General features: G+C 40.3%; 2 protein-coding genes across 5 annotated transcripts in view; one reads left to right on the plus strand and one right to left on the minus strand.

The window, feature by feature from the left end:
- Positions 1-25626, plus strand: ANGPTL1 (angiopoietin like 1). Its single transcript, XM_053243460.1, has 5 exons — positions 1-363; positions 9990-10826; positions 15117-15310; positions 16871-17141; positions 19773-25626. Exons 2-5 carry the CDS (start codon positions 10001-10003, stop codon positions 19958-19960), a joined length of 1479 nt encoding a protein of 492 aa, XP_053099435.1. The 5' UTR covers positions 1-363; positions 9990-10000; the 3' UTR covers positions 19961-25626.
- RALGPS2 (Ral GEF with PH domain and SH3 binding motif 2) overlaps positions 1-25905 on the minus strand; it is a 186089-nt gene that overhangs the window by 81252 nt on the left and 78932 nt on the right. The window lies entirely within an intron of this gene.

The following is a 25905-nucleotide window of genomic DNA, read 5'->3' on the forward strand; positions in this document are numbered from 1 at the left end:
ATATGGGCTGACTGTTTTAAGTCTAGGCATGCATTTGTTTAAAAAGTAAAAACACGCCCATATGTCCTGTATATGGAAGCAAGGTCAGCTGTTGCTAGTTACTTCATTTCAGCATGCAAATACAAGGCAAAGGCAGAGCAGCTCCAAAATATCTCCGTCTCTTGTGGAGTAGAAGAAAATGATTTTGATAGGTGGCTCTCCTATTAAACTAAATGGGGTGATACATACTTGGATGTAATATAACAAGACACAGTTCTCTCTAGAACCAGATCACCAGCCAACTAACTGCATTGGCCCCACAAAGAGAATACACAAAGACAAGACTCTGGATCTTTTCTTCTTCAGAAGAAAAGCCATCACAAGGTTGGTGCTTGCACATTCTCTTTGTTGTTGACTTGCATGCTACTTTTCTGCAACTGTTTTTGTCCATAGATTGCATATAGATGGTAGTCTTGTTATGTACTGCGGGCTATCAATTCTGTTTGATATTATCAATTCTGGTATTGAATTACCAGTAACATGTGCCATTTAGGTATTATTTTATTGCATTCTACTAAATTTTAGGGCTGCCTATTACATAAAGTATAAGATAAAACATTACTACAGACAACTGAGTTATGTCATGCTTATACAAAAGAGGAAAGCTTCCAGAATTACCACCTTTCCCCCAGCCCACTGTGATCTGGGCGGCGGGGGTGGGGAGAATCTGGCCGTCAGACCATGTGCATAGTAAGCAATCTTAATGCTAAGCCTCCACAGAAGAGAATGAAAACTTCAGGCTAAAATAAAATGAGGCTAATAGTCCATACCCCTCAAATATGCTCACAGACTTATTCTCAACTATGAGAAACTATTAGAGCTGTAACTTGAATTTTTCAAAGCTAGAAAGCTTTCCTTTTGTATACCCAAGTATTTATTTTGATCAGCAGCATATTTTTGGATTTCCATTGTAATCTAACACTCCTTTATTCATAGAACAGCTTTGTGTTGCAGCAAGCCTAAGGAATGACATTTGCTGCCTGAAGAACTCACAACCATTGATGGATTAGCTTGAAAGGAAAAGCGTCAGTCCAGTACATGGTTTTTTTTAGTGATCGCTGACTACAAGAATTCATTCTGAATACCTGCGGTCTATAGTGACTCAAGTTATAATCTGTACTCATGCATATCCGCAGCATTTTTTCTGTAGGGCAGGGAGCGCAAAGCCTGCAAATCTATACCCACTTACCTGGGAGTATGCCCTATTGAATTCAATGAGACTTGCTTAATCCGGAGGACAACTGTCTCCTCTTGCCCCCACCCTCTGGATACCCGTGCCTGTATGTGCACCACACATCAAGACCAATAGGTGACGACTAACACTGAAGAATGCATTTAAAATCCGCAAGTAGTACAGAATCAGTAACACTGAAGTCACAGTAAGGTAGACAAGTATATAATATTGCTTACACACAAAACAGCTTGGGTTAAATAGGTAGCACTTAAATTCCTCCATGGGTCCCCATTAAAAAAATACCATGGAACTTCTTTCTCCATTTTCTTGGTCTTAATTTGTATGTTGTGGTCAGTAGCTCAAATTCTTATCAAAAGGTTTGCTCAACAGAATGAAACAGTTCCTAAGCTTATTAGAACATGTACTTGGAGAACTAGTTGGTTTTTGTATCTAGGGTTATCAGTCCATGCAATTAGAAGAAACAATAGTAAAAATATTGCATGCAAAGTAATTTCATATCTTAGTATTATTAATTACTTACTATAAAATTGTTGTTTTCCTTCCTTGGCTTCTAAATCTGAAACCTGATACTGTTTTAGCAATCATTTAAAGGGGATTTAAAAAGAATAATTTATTAAAATAGATACAAGTCTGACATACATTTTAATGTTTACATGCTTGTATAGAAACAAGCACTTCAGCTACTAGCAAAAATAATTTTTTAGTGTTAGTTGCTTGAAAACTATTGTTATTTAAAAGCAAATGTTTGCTTCACAATTGCTGTGATTCATATACTTGATCTAGTGTCATCAATGAGAGATTAAGAAATGCAAGTGTAGACTGTTTCATAACTGGAAATGGGAAATGTGTGTTTCATTTGTGGTACCCATTTGCTGAATAGCAGCCATTATGTGAAACGAAGTTCATTTCATTTCCATGGAATGTATTACCACACCATGACCACAATAAGGCAAATAATCAATGTAAGAAATAGAGTGTAAGCAGCCTGTTTCTCCCAATGTTTTCTCTTAAACTGCAATCCTCACCTAACCATGAAAAGCTTTTCAAAACTCCACTTGACAATACAGGATTTAATAAAGCAGCTGCAGAAGGAGAAATGCATGTGCAGATGTAGTACATGTGTATCCATGGATTATAGCCTAAGAATGTTATGATCAAAACATTTTAGCATCCTGAAAGTTCGTAAGCACAAATATATTTTAAGTGTTAGCAAGAAATGCTTAATTCAGTTCGATACTAGGCCACCTAATGGTGCAGCGGGGACGTAACTTGCCTAGGGAGCAAGAGGCTGCTGGTTCGAATCCGGGCTGGTATGTTTCCCAGACTATGGGAAACACCTATATTGGGCAGCAGAGAGATAGGAAGATGCTGAAAGGCATCATTTCATACTGTGTGTGAGATGGCAATAGTAAACCACTCCTGTATTCTACCAAAGAAAACCACATAGCTCTGTGGTCACCAGGAGTCAACACAGACTTGATGGTGCAACTTTACTAGGCACAAAGTATCAGTTCATCATGCTACAGTAGTACCAAGTTTTAAAAAGTGAACCTGAAAAGTAAAAGTCATGTGAAAAAAGGTGAACCTCAAAAGTCTTTCACACACAGACACACCCACCCACACACACCCAAGAGTCTTTAGCCTTGTCTTGTGGTGGTCTTTCCTGGAGTATGAAGAGTTCTCTTAAAATTAATATGATGTTTACTTCCTGAGAAATCAGAGTGTTGTCAGCGATCCCTCAAGAAAAGCAATATTCTCCATTCAAATAAGACAAACTCTTGATGACTTAAATAACAAAATCTGATTGATTAGAGCAAGATCCAGACTATGATTTAGGCATGCCTAAGTACTACTGAAAACAGTGAGACAACTTAGTCACAACCAACTGAAAGTCCCATTGAAATTAGTGGGACCTAATCATGACCTGCATCAGAAGCTGGACACTCTGTATTTGCACTCTTTTGTGCCACATAAGCACAAAACGTGTGCAACACCATGTAGTAAGACACTGTTAAGAATAGGTTTTTGCCTTCATAACATCGCTATACCAAGTCATACAAATTATGTACTATACAAACTGAAGAATTTATTTGGACTAAGATTTTGGCAGGTTTGTTTTTTAAGATACCCCAAAATGTGGGTCAGATTTAATGGTACACAAGTATGAAAAATAGTAGTCATATGTAAAGCAAACTGAATAGACAGATGGCTATTACAGCTTAGCTTCCACACTCAAGATTTCTGCACTTCATTATGAGAACTGATACCAGTTTTCAAATGATACCAGCTATTTGTACATCTTTTAAAATATGCTAACATACCCTTCAGACTTACCCTTCCCTTGCAAACCCATTTGGCTGGGTACTATTTAATATTGTACAATACTGCCTTGTTTAAGGAATCTTGACCAAATGCCATTGCACTGTGTCAATCTGGGTAGATTTTGTTCCCCAAAAAGCAGAGTGCTGTTTCTTACTAATTAAATACCAGCAATAGAAAGTTAAATGAGAGCCAAAGAAAAGGCAAGTGTAACAGAAATAATATTGAAGGATAGCCGAGAACACAATAGTTACAATATGCTAACCTAAGCTTTTCTCACAGTTCCAACGTACCTTAATAGTCCTTCTGATTTTAGTTTAGTAGTGCTTTATCTATAAACACTGGAAGAGTAATAGATATAAGTACACCAGTTGCCTTGTTTCTACACTAACACAATGTCTAATGAGTTCCAATTCAATAGGTTTTCTTCTGGACAAAAAGGCTAAAATACTATAATTAAAGAATATGTTCTACAGAAATCGAAACACTACAAAGTAGGAGAGTAATGTTAAAAATATGGATTCTTACATTTTACATGGTGGCTAGTGAAGGAAACTCCACAGCAGACTAGTGCCATATATTTCAAAATAGCAGAGGGAAAGGCATTCAAGGTGGTAGCGTCCCAGCTCCAAGTAGTATTGGATGAAATGGGTTATTTTGACCCATACCAGTCAGGTTTCTGAATGGGCTCTGTGCCTGAAACTGTCCTGGTTACTTTGGTTAATAACCTACACCAGAAGCTAGACAGAGTGAGTGTGATCCAGTTTGTTTTGCTGGACCTCTCTGCTTTCAATAGTTCCAATCCTGGTATCCTTTTGGATCACCTGGCTAAGTTGGGATACTGTGGCGTAATTTTGTGCTGTTTCCAATCTTTCCTGGAGAACTGGTTTCAGCAAGTGGTGCTGAGGATTGCTGTTCAATCTCTTGGTCATTAGTCCACAGGGTCCCAGAAGGTTCCATTTTGTTAAACAGCAGGGAGGACATCTACATGAAACTGATTGGAGAGGTTCTATGGAATTTTGGGCTATGATGCCACCAATATGCAAATGACAGCCAGCCTTACCTCCGTCTTTCATCTGATCCTAAGGAGGCAGTGAATATCCTTAATTGGTGTTTGACAGTTTTATGTACTGGATGTGGGCAAAGAAGTGAGACTTAATCCAGACAAGACAGAGTTGTTGCTGGTTAGTAAGAAAGCGATTCAAGCTGTTCTGGACAGGATTGCACACTCTCTGAAGGACCAGGTGTGCAATCTGGGAGTACTCTTGGCTCCAATGTTGCTCCTGGAGGTCCAGGTAGAGGTGCTAGTGTACCACATTGCTAGGGTGCATATCAAAGGGTGCTGGTGTACAACACTGTCTTGTGCAACAGCTGTACCTTTCCTGGAGAAAACAAATTTAGCAATGATAACATGCCTCAGATATCCAGACTTAATTACTGCAATGTGATCTATGTGTGGCTGCCCTGCACATTTTGCAGAACAATTCCTGTACAACCTGTACTGCCTCCAGATTTGCTTCTGGATCCAGTTCAAGGTGCTTGTTTTGACATTTAAAGCCCTAAACCATTTGAGTCTGGAGCCATTGTCCAACTCCATATGAAGTCATCTGGGGAGGTTTTACTATGGGTTCCTCTGCCAGCGGTGCTGAGAATGGTGAGAACTCAGGAAGGGGGCTTCCCTGTGGCTGCACTCAGGTTGAAGGTCTACTGCATTTGTCTGGGGGGATTTTCACTACGTTATTTGTCTACTGGGGTTGTTTTGAGGTTGTTTCTATCTTGACTGATTTAATCATCTATTGCTTCTTTTTGTTATACTTATTTTGTTGTTAAGCATCCTGCTCTGAGTGCCTATACAGGCAGAAGGGCAGTATAAACATATTTTAATAAATGAAGATAAATGCTGGAGACCTGATATGGACAAACTGAGCAGGTTCCGTTGGTTCTTTTAGGATGAAATGTTTAGGTCAGCCTTTGTTCACGGAAGCAAAAACCCACTGAGGTCCAAGGCCATGGAAGCAAAAACCCACTGAGGTCCAAGGCCATGGAAAAAGCACTTAGTGCTTAGAAAAGCATTGTCATCCACAAATATCTTCACATGAGGACAAATTGAAGGCACTTCAAGGGGAGTTTTGTATATGGTACACGGAATTTATACCCAAAGACAAATAGAACCTGTCCAACAGTTAAATTTGCTGGAGCAAAACATGGTTTGTCCTGGCTATCTGTCATCAGGTAATTCTTTGGAGGCCCTGAACAAGTCTTGAGTACCCATGAAGGGAAATCATACCATGAGTACCCATGAAGGGAAATGAATACATCTAGCTATCTCTTATAGAAATCTCAGAAACCTATGACGTTCATCTCAAGTTGGAAACAATTTGCAAGCCAACATGGTAAACTGATGCTTGGTTATCTCCTCTGTAAAATGGGTAGGATCTGGCAGCAGCAAGAGATGATGAATGCTTGGAAGGCAGCTTGGATTTTTTATATCTAACAGGTGAAAGTGCTTGATACCTGTAATATATGGGAGATTTAGAAGCAATGACAGGAAAATGCATTCCTAAATAATACACAAGCCTTTTGGGCTATGTTAAATCCACAACAATCTGACCCGGACTGTCTCCAAAGAGCAACTAGCCAGATTAGATTTAGACCAGGGGTTCTCAACCCATGGTAATCCAGAAGTTGCTGAACCACAGCTCCCATTCTCCCCAGCCAAATTGTAGCTGGATCTACATTCCATCTGGATCTACATTCCATTGTTTCAGAGATTCAATCTCATTATCATATTAGACATCATGGAGTGGACTTTGAATTGAATTGTTCCAGAGAAGGAACAGCCAAAACTATTGGTGGCAGAAAGTATTCTGATGGTCTCCTGCGGTTTACAATTACATGGGCTATTGTGCCCAAGAGTTTCTCTAAATACAGATAATTTCTTCTGGAAGAACTGAACTTTTGATAAAAGCTTGCAGATCAGCATAGCCACAAATTTCTGATACAAGACAGATTTTTTTCACACTTAAGGTGTGAAAGACTGAGTGACCTGCAGAGACTTCAGAAAATGTATTTTTCTTTTCCAAAAAAATGTGCCTTAGTGCACTCTTTAGCAGTTACACAAGACAGATGAGCCCTGACTGACATTTACACTTCAAGCATTAGGGATGGGTGACGATGGACTGGGACTGAACAACAGTGCCACCCCCAAAAACTGAGAACTCAGAAAACACAGGGGTGGGGGATTGCATATAAAGACAGACACAAAGACAGCTAGCTGTCTTTGTTGGTAGCTTTTGCTTTTAAAACATGCTCAGGTGACAAGTATACCAGGAATTTATTTAGCAAATTTATTGACCACCCGACTTCCTTAGACTTGAGGGGTTTACATAAATTAAACACAATGGCGGGGATAGAAAGAAAGAAAGGTGAAAAAGAAAAGGGGGACAAAACACACACACACACACACACACACACACACACACACACACACACCCTTGCAGAATAGTTAAGTTTTCAGAATCTTCTTAAAGGACAAGAGGGAGGGAGCATTATGAATCTCAGAAGGCAAGGTGTTCCATAAGGAGGAGGCTGCAACAGAGAAGGCCCTCCCACAAGCCCAGGCCCCACGTACCTCCCCTGGGCCCGGAACTCTGAGAAGGCCCATCTAAGATGACCGCACAGGGCAGGTCAAAGTTGGACGCGAGAGGCGATCCTGAAGGTACACAGGTGCCAAGCCCTGAAGGGTTTTATAGGTGATAACCACCACTTTGAATTGAATCTGGAAGCAAACTGGCAGCCAATGCAGTTCTCCTGCCCATAAGCAGCCTGGCCACGGCATTTTGAGCCAACTGAAGCTTCCGAGTCATCTTCAAAGGCAACCCCAGGTACAGCACATTGCAATAGTCCAGCCGAGAGGTGATGAGGGCATGAGTTATGGCTGCCAGGGCCGGTTACCAGAGATGTAGTACAATATTTTGTTGCGGGTCCATACTTGTTTGTATTTAGAGAGGAATGTATTTGAATCATAAAATGTATTTACATTTAAAAGCTTATAAAAGCAAAGGCTGAATATATCATACTGAAGTATAGTAATAAGCTTTATTTTAATATGATGGTTTTGTTTTGTGTGTGTTGCACAACGATGAGCAGTTTACATTGCTGTGGGAAATCTTTTTTTATCCTATAATTTGTTAATTTAATGTAAATATGTTGTATGGTATTTTTCTAACACAATGCATAAACCACCTTTTTTTTAAAAAAAAGGTTGGTATGGAGGACAAGAAGCAAGTTCATGAGTTTGTTGTTGTTTACCACCATGGAAGAATATCCATCAGTGTGATACATTATAATGAACAACATCCTAAGAATAACTAATGATGGAAAAAGGGGGGGGAAACTATCAGGTGATCAGTAAAAGTTCATCTAACCAATATGGGAACATTTTAACTGACATGTGGAATTTGATGTGTCCAAAAGTGCCACAAATGCTTAACACTTAATGTTTAACACTTAAACAGCAACAGTTTCTCCACCATGACTGGAAAGAAAGCCAAATTAGAACCTATTCATAGTATAAGAATTACCAAGTGACTTTCATCCAAGTATCTTGCTTCTTTACATGCTCCCACTAAAATATTAAAGGCCAGAACAAGTAAAAATGAATGAACAAACAAACTAAATATATGTTAACTGTGAAATGTTTTCAATATTCTATCTGAAAGTAATGTACTGGTCTATGACCGCAATAAAGGACTGACTGACTGAAAGTAAAGATGGCTGAAGAAATATCCAACTGAAATATACTTCAAAATTTCACAAGCCATATTAACATTCATTTGTGAAATGCAACTGCATATTTACATTTATGGTGTATTCTTCCCCACTGTGAAGAGCTACAGGCCAGGCAGTAAGTCTCCTTGGACATGTTCAGTGCAGCTAGGTCTGATTTGTGTTCAGCCAGCTAACTGGAAGTTGCTAACCATGCTAGACTTGCCCACAATGCAGGGCATTGTGTTGAGATCCCATGTGCACATAAATAGCACTCTTACTATACCACTTTTCAACAAAAAAGGTTCTTAAGAGTTACAATTTTTTTAAAAAAAATGCATGAACACATGGAATAGCGTCAGTCCTTTTCACGGTCTCATGGACATGGATGCTCCACACAAATTTGCCCCTGAAACATGGAATTGCAGCACATGCAAGAATCACAAAAGCATCTGTGATCAAAGGGGACTTATTCGTGAGCAGAAAAACAGCACTTCCCTGCCTGGCAGGCTCCAGCAGTATCCTGGGGCCCCAGTGCAGGGTGCACCATTGAAATCAGTTCTTGCAACCCACAGTACCCACAATGCTGTATTATTTGGGATGCTGTACCAGGGTGGGGGCACTGTACGAAGAAGAAGACGATGACCACCAGCCTGGATGCTAAGAGCTCTGTTACAACTGTCAACAAGCTAAGAACCTCAGAATAATTCAGGGCTTACCTTTGGCAATTAGGTAGTTGAAATGTTCTTCTTGGCAACTGCCATCATCCCAGTCATGGAATATCAGAGTCATTGTGAGTAAAAACAAGGTGGTGGGTTTGTTTGTTTTTAAAACCATGGCTGCCAAAGTAAACTCCTGAACCTCAGGGGGCCCACCAACGGGCCCTTTGCTGATGCCTCCTCAAAGCTGGAGCTGTCCTGGACAAGTGGGAATGTGAAGTGGGTCACAGCACTAAGCACAATTGGAAGCATCTACACAATTACTATAAATCCAACACCAGTGTGTGTTACAGAAACATACTGTCTTATTGTGAAGGAGTGGCTGTTGGAAGTCAAGGAATAATTATTCTGGGATTCCTTCAATCCGATTCATCTTAATATAGTACTAGCAGAACTGACAAGTCATTAGTATTCTTTCTAAAAAAAACACCAGTTGTAAATGTAAATTTATTTAAACCTTACATTTCTAATAAGTAGCTAATCCGAGTCACATTCTATAGCATTAGGGCTGCGCAACATCTCATATTTTAGTTGATTATTCTATTTTAGGCACCACAGATATGAAGTACTGCACCTTTCCTCATCCCAAATTTTTAATGGGAACAGTCAATATGATGTGGCTTCAAGTTTGGAGGGGATAATGAATTACACTATGGAAATCTTAATTTTAAAAAATTTCATCATTGACAATGATATGGTAGATTCAGATTCCTTTATTATGGTCATCGACCCACTAAATCGTACAATAATAATCATACATAATAACTGGGAAAGTTGTTTGAAAACAAGGTTTTTTGGGGGTAATTACATCAAGTAAGTATCTCTTTACACATTTTACAGACTATAAAACAAAATTTAGCCACATTTCAAAAAACTATCATGTTATAGTATTTTTAATATAATGACCTTAATAGATTTGAATTCTTTTTTCATCCTCTCTTTCCTTTCAGTTCACTTAAAAATGAAGACGGTCTCATGGACTTGGAGTTTGCTATTATTCCTACTATTATCAAATGGACACTACACAACACAGTCTAAACTCAATAAAAGCTCTCCAAGACGACACCCACGCTCTATAGAAGGAGGCGATGAAGGGAAAAAGTGTGGCTACACATTTATTGTCCCTGAACAAAAAATAACTGGACCAATCTGTGTCAATACAAAAGGACCAGGTTCAGAGAACAAAAAAGAAGAAATTACAAGGATGGACATTGAGAATCTGAAGGATGTATTATCCAAACAAAAGCGGGAGATTGATCTCTTGCAGCTAGTGGTAGATGTAGATGGAAATATAGTAAACGAAGTAAAGCTGCTGAGAAAGGAAAGTCGTAATATGAATTCCCGGGTTACTCAACTCTATATGCAGCTTCTGCATGAGATAATCCGCAAACGGGACAATTCACTTGAGCTTTCCCAGCTGGAGAACAAAATTCTCAATGTCACTACAGAAATGTTGAAGATGGCTACAAGGTACAGAGAGCTTGAAATAAAATATGCAACACTAACAGATCTTGTAAATAATCAGTCAGTCATCATCTCTTTGTTGGAAGAGCAATGCGTGCGAATATTCTCACGGCAGGACACACATGGTTCTCCACCTTTAGTTCAGGTTGTACCTCACCACATTCCTAATAGCCAGCACTATACTCCTGGACTCTTGGGAAGTAATGAGATCCAGAGAGATCCAGGCTATCCTAGAGACAGAGAAGTAAGACCACCCCCTGATCCAGCTACTTCTCCTACAAAAAGCCCTTTCAGGATCCCACCACTAACTTTAATCACTGAGGGTAAGACATTTACTACGGTTTCTAGAAATGTTATTTTAAACTTATCTGCAATGTTATCAACAAGGCTAGAGTATAATAATAAGTATAATTAGTTCAGAAGTTTGTAACTATTCAATAGTATGTAACTATTCATCAGGAACTACAGACTAATTGGATGAAAGCTCTGGCAAGCTATTTGCTCCACAGAACCTGTTACTTGCTCAGGGCAAGTGACTACCTGAAAAGCTAATTTAAATATACTTTGTACAAATAGAAGAGCAGACTCATTGAACCTAAGTTAAAATACCTGTAACATGGATTAGTCATTTTGGATATGAATACACACTCACATGCAGATGCTAACATAAAAAGAGAGAATATACATTATAGTTATACTGCTTCACGCAGCACTTTCTTGGTGACAATCTACTAGCAACCATGAAGAATAACCTGGGGGCTGCAGGAACTTCAGAAAATATTAATGAGTGTTATGATTTATAATGTATCTGCAAGAAATGTCTAGGTTACTGAAACATCTCAGGCTCCTAAAAACACTACTTTATTATCCACCACTCTTTTAATGTTTATGAAATCACTTCTTACATGTTATATAGTGAAATATCCAGCTTCATGTTATCAAAGCTGGCCAGTCTGACTAGCATTCAAAGCAGAAGGAATACTATATATTCAAAACATTAAAGAACCAACTGCTGGTACTAAGAATGTTTTAGAAGAGACCTGGAGAAATAGCAAGATGCTGTGCAAATGAAATGCTAGATATCTCAGGAATTTGAGGAGAGCTGGTCTTGTGGTAGCAAGCGTGACTTGTCTCCTTAGCTAAGCAGGGTCTGTCCTGGTTGCATATGAATGGGAGACTAGAAGTGTGAGCACTGTAAGATATTCCCCTCAGGGGATGGAGCTGCTCTAGGAAGAGCAGAAGGTTCCAAGTTCTCTCCCTGGCTTCTCCAAGATGGCGCTGAGAGAGATTCCTGCCCACAACCTTGGAGAAGTTGCTGCTAGTCTGTAAAGACAATATTGAGCTAGATAGACCAATGGTCTGACTCAGTATATGGCAGCTTCCTATGTTCCTAATTTAACTGTGATACATTTAGTACAAATGGAAAATTATTAGTGTCATGAGGTGTACAGCAACAAATACTTCCACCATGTGTCTCCAAGTACTGGGGGATAAGAATCTCATTTCATATTTTGTACATTTACTATGGCAAACACCAGTGTATCTAGCCTACCTGCTCCATAAAATATGAATTGGCTCTTTCATCATAAATTGATTCAGGTATAAAAATGCCAGATCCCAAAGATAGCTGGCAATGTAATTATCCATTACTCTAGCAAAGACATGCAAAGGAAGTCTATTATACAACATCAATTTGATGTTTCCTGGAAGATTTTTTCACATGACTGGGAGTGGCATCCAGACTAGTGCTCCGCCAGAGCACTCCTTTCCGTATCTGCCCATTTTCTTTGAATAACCCCCTTCCTGCAGTCATATGTGCCACATGCCACATGGTTGCTGAGGGTCCCGCAATGAACAGCTTTTTTGGCAAGTCTGGAGATTATGGTGACTAGGAGAGGGTAACAAAAATGGATTCCACCTGCACACCAGCGCAAGTGCTACTCTGGATCCTAGCCACAGCGTATAAATAGACATCTACTATACAGCAGAACAGTGTTCCTTCTAACAGGTTTCCCCAGATGTTGTTGATTACAACTCCCAGAATCCCCAGCTGCAATGGCTTTTGCTTGGGGATTCTGGGAGTTGCAATCAACAACAGCTGGGAAAACCTGTTAGAGGGAACACTGCAGTAGAACCTCGTTATCCACTTATTTGCGTATCCGTGGTCAGCTAATAGACTCCTGACCTCAGTATATACGGGTAAAAAAAGGCTTAAAATGGGTTAAATCTGCGTATCCAGGGTGGCCAGAAATGATCTTGGAGGTCATTTCTGGCAGCCATTTTGTGGCTCATTTCAATTTTTATAATGGCAATCCCCCCCATGATTTTTCGTGGGGGAAAATTGATTTTGGGGTGGGGTGGGGCATTGCTGGACAGTAGAAGGCCCGTGCAGCATGGTAGGACCCTTTATTTTGGCATTTTAGGTGGGCTTCTTGCATTGGCGGCTTCTCCAATACTGGGAACCTAACCCCCGGATTTCCATTGCTCCAGTGTCTCAGTATTTGTGGTTTTGGCATCTGCGGTACTAGCTCAGAACAGAACCCCAAGAATACCAAAGTCCCCCTGTATACACTCTTCAAATAATAGAGATATTGCTACTTAAGTTAGAATTGCTTTCCAAAAATTCAACAGTAGACCAGTAAGGGACATGATCAAGCACATCTCACTCCCCTTCCCTCAGTAGGGCAATTATTCCTTTTCAGATCCAGGTTGACAGGAGAAGCATATTTCAGCTGGCACACAGACCATTCTGATGGTGATGCCGGGCTTTTGCCTAGCTCCCTCAGTGTAGTTATTAATCAGTACATTTCTCAGGCCCATGATGATGCCAGGGGCCTGGCTGAGCTGTGATAACAAATCTTTAAGCACCTGGTTACTGGACCATTTGTTTTGAATTGGTCGCCATTTATTGCATTTAGGGGTTCTGTTTCAGTTTGAGGCAACAAAGATTTTAGGTTCAGGCTCAGTTCCACTATCAGGGAGTTGAGAAATATGCCTCTGAACCAGTTTTGGAGTTTGGTTTGACTTCCTGCTTAATTAAGTGCCAATTCCCTCAATATATCACAACTTTATTACTTAAAAGGCTTCTGCAAAGCTCCTTGTATTTAAGAGCCTCTGAAATTTCTTTAGTGAAAAGCCCTTCAACAAAAGCTGATAATCTGTATGGGGGTGGAGAGGGGAGATAAATGGGAAAGCTACTCAGCACTGAGGACTGCAATGATTTGGAATAAAATTAAATTATATTCTCTTAGCTATATTTAAGTATTTTTCATGAGTACATTTGGCAGATCTCTTCATTTGTGTCAGAACTGCACAACTTGTGATTCACCAAAAAAATTTAGTGCAGTCCAACAGCCATATAAAGGTGATATCTGTAGCTTGATAATCTCCTGCTTTTGCTGCCTGTCTGGAACTGCTAGACCAGTGGGTTGCCAAGAATCTGGCAGGCCACAATATGTGGCTGAGAGACTGCATTTGGCTTTGTGGATCACAAATGGTGCAACTGTTGCACCCTATTTTCTGAAGTTGCTACCCTGAAATGTGAAAAATCTAGTTTGGACTACAAAACAATCTTGATGAAGTCACCTAGGGGATACTAAAGGTAAAGTGTGCCATTGAGTCAATGTCGACTCCTGGCGACCACAGAGCCCTGTGGTTTTTCTTCGGTAGAATACAGGAAGCGTTATCATTGCCACCTCCCACACAATATGAGATTACCGTATACCTTTCAGCATCTTCCTATATTGTTGCTGCCTGATATAGGTGTTTCCCATAGTCTGGGAAACATACCAGTGGGGATATGAACCAGCAAGCTCTGGCTTGCTAGTCAAGTCATTTCCCTGCTGCACCATTAGGTGGCTACAGGGAATACTAGGGCTTGTAAAACAGATCTCCCCCTCTTAAATGAGTCATGTGCTAAGGGAAGGGAAATTTAAGATTGGAATCACTAATAGAATAGGCTGCTTATTTATTCATCCCAGACATCCCCTTTCTCCTGCTCTAGAAAGATGGGGAAACAGAGGGAAATACTAAAGCTGTCAGTAAGATAAGGAGTCAAAGAAAAGACTGGAAAACAAAAGGCAGAGAGCGAGAGAGACTGATTTGCCTATGCTTATATTTCATTGGTAGAGCACATGCTTTGCATACAGAAGGTCCCAGGTCCAATACCTGGAATCTCCAGCAATGGAGCTGGGAAACACTTCTGCCCGAGTCACTGGAGAACCATGGACTAGTCTGGATAGTCTAATTTAGTAAGCTCCTTGTGTTCAACTAGGGAACTAAGGATTTCCCAGCTCACTGTTAGCCACTGTGCTATACCAGCTCTTAATATGTGCTTCCTCTCTGTCCTAGACACATAGAAACCGCCCCCCCCCCGATGCCTTCTACTTTGGAAAACATATAATGATTTAGAACAGTTTGAAAGGCTGGTTGTGTTTCAGAGTTCTAGTACTGTAATCGCTAAAAATAAACCACATTTTACCAAAATCAAGGATAGCTGCATCTTAATACTTAAAGATCTTTGCATATGTCAGTAGCTTAACAAAATATGCTATTGCCAATGTTAGTAACGCAATCATAAAACTCCATGACTTTTTCCCCCTCCCCTCAAAAAGGCCCATTCAAGGACTGTCAACAAGCCAAACAAGCTGGTTATTCCAGCAGTGGGATTTATATGATCAAGTCTGAAAACAGCCATGGACCAGTGCAGTTATGGTGTGAGAACAGCCTTGATCCTGGCGGCTGGACAGTTATCCAGAAAAGAACAGATGGTTCTGTTAACTTCTTCACAAACTGGGATAATTATAAGGTAACTTTTAAATTTAAAAAAAAAATCAAAGGGGGAGGGGGAAACAGCGACTGTATAACACTACTGTATAAATCTAACAGAAATGGCACTGTTCCTGCCCAAACAATAATCTAAGGGCATGTCTACAATACAACATTTCCTATGCCTAGTACAGCACTTTTATGTCAAACTATCAGTTTGTAACAATGGTGCCTACTTTTGTGAAGGCACTCCCTTTTCGAAGTTATGTATCTCCATTTAATGTTATTCTAATCTTCCTTTCTAAACACTTCTGTCATGTTTCATCAGCAAGACTGACGAATTTTACTTCCGAAATTGCCTAGTGAAAAGTCCTTCATTGCCTTTGGGCAATTACTTATCTTTTTGAATGTGAAGCACTATTGTAAATTTTATGTAAAGAATAGGACTGTATTTAAGTAGTTGATCACCTTCATACAAGCAAAAATCACTAATTCTGAAGCAAAAGCAACATTGGGCAGCACGCAGACTAAGTTACTAATGACTATGTCCCATTAAATTAAGAGGACTTAAATTAGTAAATACTAACTTGCCTCACTGATTTAACAGTGCTTTATCTGGATGCTGCTCACTGTTTTTAGATGGGAAACACCTTTATTGGGCAGTAGCGATATAGGAAGATGCTGAAAGGCATAATCTCATATTGTGTGGGAGGAGGCAATGGTAAGCCCCTCCTGTATTCTACCAAAGAAAACCACAGGGCTCTGTGGGCGCCAGGAATCGAAATTGACTTGACAGCACACTTTTACTTTACACATGCAAAAAAGGTATTCTCTAATAACAGAGATACAGCAATATAACAGAAACACCTCTTAAGATAAAGCATTTCACATACCATTGACAAAAGTACTGTACTCTTATTCAAAAATACATATTTTTAAAGTATGCTGCCTGAGTAATCAAGGCACATTTTTAGTTGATCAAAGGTTTCAAACCTATTAATCCAAAAGAATTGATGGATTCAACACTGAAACCCAATTGTTCCAAAAGGGTAGTCTGTGCTGGTTCTGCTTTCATCCCTGTATTCTTTACAGACTGGTAAAGTACTGATGTAGTACCCGTCTAGGGAACATGTGTCTTGCATCAACAGAATGCATGGAATAAGTACATTTGATTCTCATGGAGGAAAAAATCTGATGTTCCTTAAGGGCAGAACAAAACATAAGCAACAGGGCTATTGCTGAAAATAAAAGTCAATGTGAAGAGTATCCCTCCACTTCTATAAAGATCTAATGCAACTCACTCTGTGTCTTTTTGGTACCTGTGAGTTGCCCTGCCCCCGCCAGTCACTGATATGGGGCAGAGCAAGGAAAATACAGTATAATGATCTTAGAATACAAGTTGAATTGTGCTAGTTACTTTAGATGGAAAAAGACAACTATATGCCGGTCTTAAACAAATATCTGCACTAAAGGGTGAAGTATTGATTGGAAACATATTCCAAGAATTTAAGAGGACAAAAGTCACACAGAATATCTATATATGTGTTTTCTAACTATCAAATGCCAGACAGTCTAATCAGAATTCTGTTTTGCTTAACAGAAAGGATTTGGAAACGTTGCTGGAGAGTATTGGCTTGGACTGGAAAACATTTACTTGCTTTCTAATCAGGACAATTACAGACTTCTGATAGAACTAGAAGACTGGAGTAATAAGAAAGTCTATGCAGAATATAGCAGTTTCCGACTGGAACCAGAAAGTGAATTCTACAGATTGCGTTTAGGCACTTACCAGGGGAATGCTGGTGACTCCATGATATGGCACAATGGGAAACAATTTACAACACTGGATCGAGACAGAGACATGTACACAGGTACCAAATTTACAGACTAAATTTCTATTGTTTCCTATTGTGGAAATAATTCTGATCAAGCACTGAAAAAAAAACCTCAGCAGTTTAATGCAAGCTCAATGTATCTTCATGCAGGATTGCCCATAAACACACACAAATGCAACTGACATCTTACTTAAAACTACATTAGATTAATGTAGTGTCACTGAGTGCACCCTCATGTGGTGAGAGCTGGTATTTTACTGTGCCAGAACAAATACTGGTTCTCATGGAAGAGTATCATTAAGTGAGGGAGCATTTGAACACCATAATGCATTAAACCATAGGGTAAATCACCTTGTAATGACTTGTGCTCACTATGTCCAAATTAAATGAATGAGTTGGGATTTAAAGAGCACTACAAATGCATAGAGTCCAATTTACTAACAATATAGAAGGGTAAATTTGGAAAAATTAGTGATGCAAAATTATTAAGGCTGGTGTAGAATTAATTCAGTTTCTACAAACTGACTCTTAAGCCTCAGACACAGATTGAAATTAAAGGTTTTATACCACTACCACCTGCCTGCTAAATCTGGAACGGAGACAATCTCCATATATGAGTGGTGGGAGGGTGATTAAGAAAGATAGCAGGTCTCTTACTGGGCCATTTCTTAATTGATGACCCTTGAACAGCCATTATTTTGAGACCTGTAGGGATCTTATCCTGGAGAGGGCCATACTGACTACATCAACACTTGCATCTTTAACACCAGCATTTTAGCCCACTGAAGTGCTCTCTTGGGGTCCAGGAAGTGGCTTAAGAAGGGGCCTATGTGAAACAATTGAGAAGCAGCCCTCCGACCCATCCGCTGCAGCAGCAAATCCTGCCTTAGGTCCCCACCCACCACTCAACCATCTGTGTCGGCCAATGTGGTATAATGACATTACTGCCCGGTACCTGAGCTTGGGTGTCAACGCCATTATACCATGTTGGACAGCAATAGAAAGCCAGTAGGCCAGGGGTGGGGAACCTTGGCCCTCCAGCTGTTGTTGAACTACAACTCCCATCATTCCCAGCCACTGGGGATGGTGGGAGTTGTAGTTCAACAACAGCTGGAGGGCCAAGATTTCCCAGCCCTGCAGTAGGCCAATGCAAGCAGTTGAGCGGAGGCCAGTGAGGGCTGCAGCAGTGACAGGACTCCTTGGTGATGTGGGGGGCCCTGGTAGCCACACAATTATAATTCCATCCCTGGGCCCAGGAAAGCCCTCCTACTGTACAACTGGCTGCAGAGAAACCTGCAGGGAATTCTCCTGGAGGACAGTTTTTGGTCCGGAACATGAACCTTCTATTCCCTGCTTATGCTAGCTTTTCACTAAGCTATTCAGGCGGAGTGGTACATGGCTCCACTTCTTCTCTTGCTATTTCTTTGATCTTGGTAGCTTTTAAGAGTATACTTTTCCTCCTTCCATGTAACTTGCTTTTGAGAAGAAGAGATGGAGGGAAGGGATTTGCCTGGAGGGTTGTAGGATACGTCACAGAAAGCAGCCCAAGTCTCTGCTTTCTTAATGAAGACAGGACAAGCACTGAGAGGGCGAATGCCTTCACCAGCAGTTACATTAAATTTTTTTTACCCTGCCTCCATAGTCCAATGGGAGAAGTTACCTCCTGAATGATGCCCCCCACTCCACTAAATGGTAGGGCACAGAGAACCCCTGCTTGCAAGCAGGGGTATACCTATAATTGAACAATGTGGGACAAATGCCAATGCCACTGTGCCTTGGGGGCGCTGGCTGGGCAACAACTTTGCTCGGGACTGACTCAGCTTTAAGTGAGACAAGTCCTCTCTGGGGTGAGGCAACATCCTTCCCTCCTTTTGACTAGCTGGTTAGTGCTCAGGTTCAGCCCATTCCTCCCTCAGCCTAACCTGCAGGCTTAAATGCAAGAGAAATATAGGAACATAGAAAGCTGCCTTATTTTGAGTCAGCTCATTGGTCGATCCAGCTCAGTACTGCCCACACTGACTGGCAGCAACTCTTCAAGGTCAGGGAGGAATCTCTCACAGCACTATCTGGAGATGCTAGGGATTGAACCTGAGACCTTCTGCACACAAGATGCTCTACTACAGCCGTCCCTCCGCCAATTTGAGTATCTGCGACTGGGAAATTGTGGCAGGTCTCGCCAACCGCGACCTGAGTATCTGTGGCTTGGCAAGATTTTTTTTTAAATTTGGGGGTTTGGAGGGGGGATGGGGGGGTCAGGAGGTCATTTCCAGATATCAAAGGGTGATTTTCGGTGTGTGTGTGTGTGTGTGTGTGTGTGTGTATGTGTGTGTGTGTGATTTGTTCTATTTGTAGCTGGGTTTTTCTGTCTTTTTGCAACCACGATTCCCCTACCCCCGTTTTCAATGCTTTCCAATAGCTTCCAAACCACAAATTAGCTAACCGTGAGGTTTTCCAGGAATGGAACCCGGCGCCAGTCATTCACAAGGATGGAGCAAGGGGATGCTGATCGACACTCATTCCCCTTCCCCCTTTCTAAGCTGAAACAGTACAGAAAAGATCTTCAATTAGAGGAGTTTAGGGGCCTTTTTAAATCCTACAATTAAAAACAAACAGGATAAAGCCATAATAATACTGTTAAATTTCACAATGTTTTGTTTCTTCCTATAGGAAACTGCGCGCACTTTCACAAAGGAGGTTGGTGGTACAATGCCTGTGCCCATTCTAATCTCAATGGAGTGTGGTACAGAGGAGGACATTACAGAAGCAAGCACCAGGATGGGATTTTCTGGGCAGAATACAGAGGAGGATCATACTCACTAAAAGCAGTTCAGATGATGATCAGACCCATTGACTGAAAGACTCAAACACTTTTAAAAATATATTGTCTTTGAACTACAGACAGATGTTACATTTCAAGTTGTTTTGTACAGTTTAACTTTACAAAAAGCAAGGCCTGCAAAGGTATTTTAAACATTTCACTGTGATACTTTACGTTACTAAATCAAGTTTTAATAGCCACAAAGCAAGCAGAAGGCTTCATTTAAAATAAAACTGTGTTAATACAGAATGTATGGGCTTCATTGGCAACATTTAAATATATCAGTTCTGTAGGCTACAGTGAAAGTTATGGCTGTAGAACGGTTGAACTCTGAAAATGAAGCATGTACTGCTGCATGTTAGTGTGAAGATCAGTTCATTTTACAAACTGAAAACTAAAGGTTTTTATTTCAAAGATTACTTCCAATGGAATTCTGATGTTGAGATGTAGACGCACAATCAGTCCCCAGACAAAGAACTAGAGACATGTTCTGGTTTTGCAAGCATATTTTGCATCAAATAAAGCATTGTTGTTTCAACATAGTAAATTATTATTGCACAGCATAGCTTTTACAGGACAAGAAAGCTGTCGCCCCTGGGAGAGTGCCATCCTTGCACCTCAACATAAATATGAAACAACTATATAGCACTTTTCCTAAATGCTCAACATCCTTTGTGTAATCCAGTACCACAATACTGTAAGGTAGGCTAGTTTAGCAAACTCATCTTAAAGAATGTGGTTGGGTCCATGTGGGAAGGCCACACACTGAGCCCACGGCTGAATTAACCCAGAGGTTTACCAGCTCATTAGTTCAGGCATTTAAACCATTAAAGATGTTCCATGGAAATAAAGTTACAGATTTCAATAGCACTTATGACCAAGTAATGCATTTAAGATCTGAATGTTCAGGAAAGAATTGTGCATTTTGTATTAAAACTAATGCATGGATATTACCAACCTTTAAAGCATTTTAAGACTTGCCCTTTGCCACAAAAACAATCCAATCACATTGAATTTGGTGCCCTAGAGTTGCAAACTTGTTGACTAGAAGTGGTTCCTTCCTACTCACTTAATACTTCCATGTCAAGGAAACTCATACCTTGGTAGCCTTTTTACTTCACAGCAATGTAGCAGGCAAGGTGGTGCTGGACTGTAGAGGGTCTGGGGATCACAGATTATTAATCCCAGATTTTGAGGACTGAATGGTTACAGGTTACTGAAAAGGCCAAAATGCATCTGAAAAGTATATTTTAACATCATTTTCCTTTCATTAAAACCTTATTTCCAGCAAATCAGGAGGATGAGTAAAACTTCTGAAGCAGCCAAATTAATATAGATTTTGTTTTTGAATTATTTTAACAATGCTTTACAATAGTTTTTTGTTTTTTTTAAGCTGGACCATCAGCAGCAACTGCCTCCTATATACAGATCTGCTGAAAAACACAGTGTGAATTACCCTTAGCAGTTTTCACCAGACTCAGCACTGGGAAGCTAAATTTACTCAAATTTCTTCTTTTGGAATTATTGGTAAAAAGCATTCTGACCAAAAGTACTTTCAGAAATCAATGTGAATGATTTAATGAATTTAATGAATTCCTAAAGCTACCTTTACAAGTCTGCAAGGAGATGGCAATTTAGAAATTTTTTGGGTAACAATTTTGGTAACAAGCTATGGCAGACCTTACAACTTTAAAATCCATCTTGCTTATTTAGTACCTCTTCAATCAGACACTACTCTTCTTCTAATCAAACAAAAAGCCCACGATCCAAAAAGGGAAAATTTCAACCTCTCTTTTGCTACAGCACCTCACCCCCCGTTCCATAAATCCACTCACTCAGTCACTAGCAGCAAGTACCCTTGCCAAGCATGCGGATGCGCGCGTGCACACACACAAACACACACACACACTCTCTTTCTCTCTCTCTCCCCCTCCCCCACAGAAAACTCAAAGAAGGCAAGAAGGGGTGGCTTTTCTCAAGAATGCTGGTGGTATTACCTCAGTGCTTCTGGTGTTTCCTAAAAGGTGCAAGGAAACAAGTTAAGTTACCAAGCTCTTCTAGCCCTCCTAAACACTGGAGGACTCTCTGGAGTTGAATTCTTTAGGCAAAATGGGCTGCCACCAGAAGGGGAAAAGTCAGCATGCACAGAAGACTTTTGTAGACACACAAGGACCGCTTTGGATCCCAGCAAATGAAAAGAAAATAGGTTGCTAGGTCATTACAAAACTTAGCATGTAGAGGGCTGTTGAATAAGAGATTTACAATATGTATATGTGGCTCTTTTATACAAAAATGTTATTTGCTCTAGGAAAAAGCATGCAAGACTAATGTAGTATTGTAGGTTAGGAATGTTTTTTGTTTTGACTTTTTTGCCTGGGACAATATCTTGAACATAAAGTCAACTTCCTCACTGTTTTATAGGCAAAATAGGACAAGAATCATTTATGAAGAATTTTTTGTGATGTTCTATATCACTTATTTTTCTCTGTCCTACTGAGTCAACAATGTAATTTATTACAAAGATTCTATTTAATGGTTTTCATATTTAGAATTGTAATATAGAAGCAGAAGTTTTCTTCCTAGGAACTGCCAAACCAGAGCACTTAAAACTATCATTCAGTCTTCTTACTAAGACATTCCATGCCAATATTTTAGCATAACTGATCTCACCTTCAATGAAACAGACAGTATTTGAAAATATATACCATATAAACACATTAATAAATTTGTGTTTCAAACTGCAACATGATTTTATTGTGTTCTGCCAACATGCCATATCTAAAGCTGTATTTGCATTTACACTATAAAAAGCTGTACCACTAACAGCAACACAGCAGCTCCAGATTAAATTCTGTAAATTAATATGGACCATTATTTGTGTCAGGGATTCTCAATGTTGGGTCCCCAGATGTTATTGGACTTCAACTCTCATGATCCCCAACCAAAGGCCACTGGGGCTGGGGATTATGGGAGTTGAAGTCCATTAACATCTGGGACCTAGTGTTGAGAATCTCTGATCTATGTTACTACCTTAAACATAACTTCTGCAGTACAGCTATACATTCACCTATATATGTATGATGATGGTGATAATATTTTCAAGGTTGGGCATATCACTTCTATAAACTAGCTTTGTAACAGCACCCCATGTGGTAACTACCAGTTATGTCTAGACAAACATTAGAATTATAGTTCTTTTCTATGTACATAATGCCAAAAATACAGTTGTCATAGCAACCATGAATATAATTCAGTTGATCAGAATTGGAGAGAAGCCTCAAACAAGGAGGAAGTTTTGCCAGCTTTTTGTTATTTTGCCAGCTTCTTTAAACAACAAGTTCTAGTAAGACGTAACCTGTCTACTTTCCTTTCACTGTAGCAAATACGGTTCAAATCGATTACAGTCCACAAGCAGCAAGACCACTCGCTCCTCAAATGTTCATACATTCGGCATCTTGAACTGGGGTGGATAACATCACAAACTACACCACTGAGATGTCCCTATTAGTGATGTGCATGGAATGGGTGCCTGCCAGTTTGAAGGTGGGGGCGGGATATCTTTCAGGACGGGAAAGGGTGCTCTCACCCCTCCCACTGCATTTAGAGGTGTGCACGGAACTGTCTGGCCCGGTTCAGTTTGAGGCCGGACCGAGCTAGTTCGGTCCGGCCCCCCATCAAACCCCACCTGGTCTGGCGAGGCCCCTCTGCGAGGCCACTATGGAGGCCCGAAAGGGCCAAAAAGGCTTTACATAACGGCTGCGGCAGTGATGAGGAAGGCCGGCGGAGGGAGAGGGGAACCACGCAGACCCCCCCACCCGCAGCTTCAGCAAGCCCCCCGAAGGGGCTAAAGGTGCTTCTCATTTACTTTAAAAAAATTTTTAAAAATCACAGACGGAACCGGGGGGGGGGTTCGGTTCGACCACGAACCCCTGAACCGGACTGCCGGACCGGTCCGCACATCCCTAACTGCATTTCCCCCACCGGCATTGTCTTTAAAAACAGTCTGGCAGGGTAGCAGCATAGCTCATTGCTGCCCCAATGCCTCCTAGGACCGGAAGTGGTCTTAAGTGCTTGCTGTACGTGCGCGCATAGTGTGTGTGTTGTTTCCATTGCTGGTCTCTCCCCCGCCACCTCAAGAACCGAGAAAGGAACACTGGCACAAAAATGTGGACATTTTTTGTGGAGTAACTTGGGTGCAGTTGTGTGTGGGGGGTATTTTTGTGAAGAGCTATTGAGTGAAAACTGGAAAAACCCAAATTTGGACTTTTTGTTGTTGCATAGATGTACACATTATACATGCAGGGGAGGTGGGGGTAGTGCTGCTTCTTTAAATGGAGGAATGTAGGGACATAGGCCTGCATGGAGCCATGGCATCTGTCTTGTAAAGCTGATACCTTGTAGGGAAAAGCCTATGGGACAGAGGGCCATCTTGTTTGTTTATTTTTCCTATGTAAACTGCTTTGAGAACTTTTGTTGAAAAGCTGTGCAGTAGTAGTAGTAGTAGCAGCAGCAGCAACAGCAGTTCCAGTTCACAGTGGAAAGGGAAAGACACTTTGCACAAGACCAGAGGAACTTTAAACAATCTTCTAGAAATAATGGCTGGCTACCAAGCCAAGTACTATTTGTGGAGCCCTGCTAATAAACAAAAATCAAAGCATTGCAGTCAATTAACCAACAGTATTGCATGTGAACCACCACTGTTGCTTAGTGTTAACAAACTATCATGTGCTGAAAGAAATCATAATAGCTAAGCTATTGACTTTTTTCCAAAATGTTTTTCTAGCAATGTAATTGCCAGAAACTTATGCACAGGAAGTAATGGTGGACTTACTGTGATGAACAATTTTATTCAATATTTGAAAATGAGAAATACAAACCATCCTCCTGTCACTAATAAAGCCTAATCCTCAAGTTGCCACTTAACACACTAGTTTTTAACCCTACAGCAAGGATCCAACAAGGAATACTATATAAAAGAGCAACGTCTTTGAGTGCAAAACAAGTTAAAAATAGGCCAATTTCATGATAGCTGAGACAAGGAACCAGTTATAGGAATGTGCACTCCCTCCTTGCAGTCCTTCCCCTTCCAACTCAACTGTGTTGAAAGCTGTGTTGAAATGCAAGCTTTTTCAGGACTTGAAAGAAGGGTTTGAAGTTGCTGAAACTCTAGTTAAGAAGGACCCTTGTTAGGATTAGCCATGATTAAAGCTGGTGCCAATGTATCCCTTAATGGCCTTGAAAGGACTGGGGCTATTGCATCTTTACTAGCCCAGAAAGTTTAACAATATTTATATCTCATGCTATGCACATGTTCAACAAAGCAAGGAAAAAAGAATGGTTAACAAATACCATATTGCTACTACAAGAGAAACTTTACATATTTTGCATCTGTGTTGCATTTATTTTAATTAAAATATTAATCAGTTAAATTGGAAACTAGCACAGGAAGAACAATGTATTTTCTTTGCTCTTACTCCAGATCTTAGAAGCTAATTATTTGTGGGCAAGTTTAAATTATAAATGTAGAGTTTAGTCTTCTCTTTAAAATTGATCATTCATAGGTTTAACATCTACAGTGGGACAGTGATATTCAAATGTTTAGCTGTTTAGAGTGTACTAGCAGTGTAGCTGTCATTCCAGTCAGTCAGATATGGGAGGCTAATTTATAGCTTGCAATGTTCATTAAACCAAGATGCTGTCTTAGTTTGTTTACCTGGTTTCCTTTTGTATATATCTGAAAAATCCACTTCATATTGAGACTAGCAGCATACCAGTAAGTGTACAACCAACATCTCAGGCACAAATTGCTGAACATAAGGCAAGACTATTAATGTGTCCAGTCACAGTATCAATTTAAATGAGACTGAAAATGTCAACATGGTTTGAAACAATTCTAAGGATGCTGTGAATCAGGACTAACTATGCAGTAGAAGGTGGAACCACTGCAGACACACTGAATTCTAAAGAACATTTGGTGTTTCA

Source organism: Hemicordylus capensis, chromosome 4, assembly GCF_027244095.1.
Source record: "Hemicordylus capensis ecotype Gifberg chromosome 4, rHemCap1.1.pri, whole genome shotgun sequence".
NCBI lineage: Eukaryota > Metazoa > Chordata > Lepidosauria > Squamata > Cordylidae > Hemicordylus > Hemicordylus capensis.

Excerpts from the sequence above, each read along its gene's own strand:
- ANGPTL1 (XM_053243460.1), top strand. The coding sequence starts at position 10,001 with ATGAAGACGGTCTCATGGACTTGGAGTTTGCTATTATTCCTACTATTA. Across the intron at positions 15,311-16,870 it reads CAAACTGGGATAATTATAAG|AAAGGATTTGGAAACGTTGC; the intron begins GTAACTTTTAAA and ends TTTGCTTAACAG. Across the intron at positions 17,142-19,772 it reads AGACAGAGACATGTACACAG|GAAACTGCGCGCACTTTCAC; the intron begins GTACCAAATTTA and ends TTCTTCCTATAG.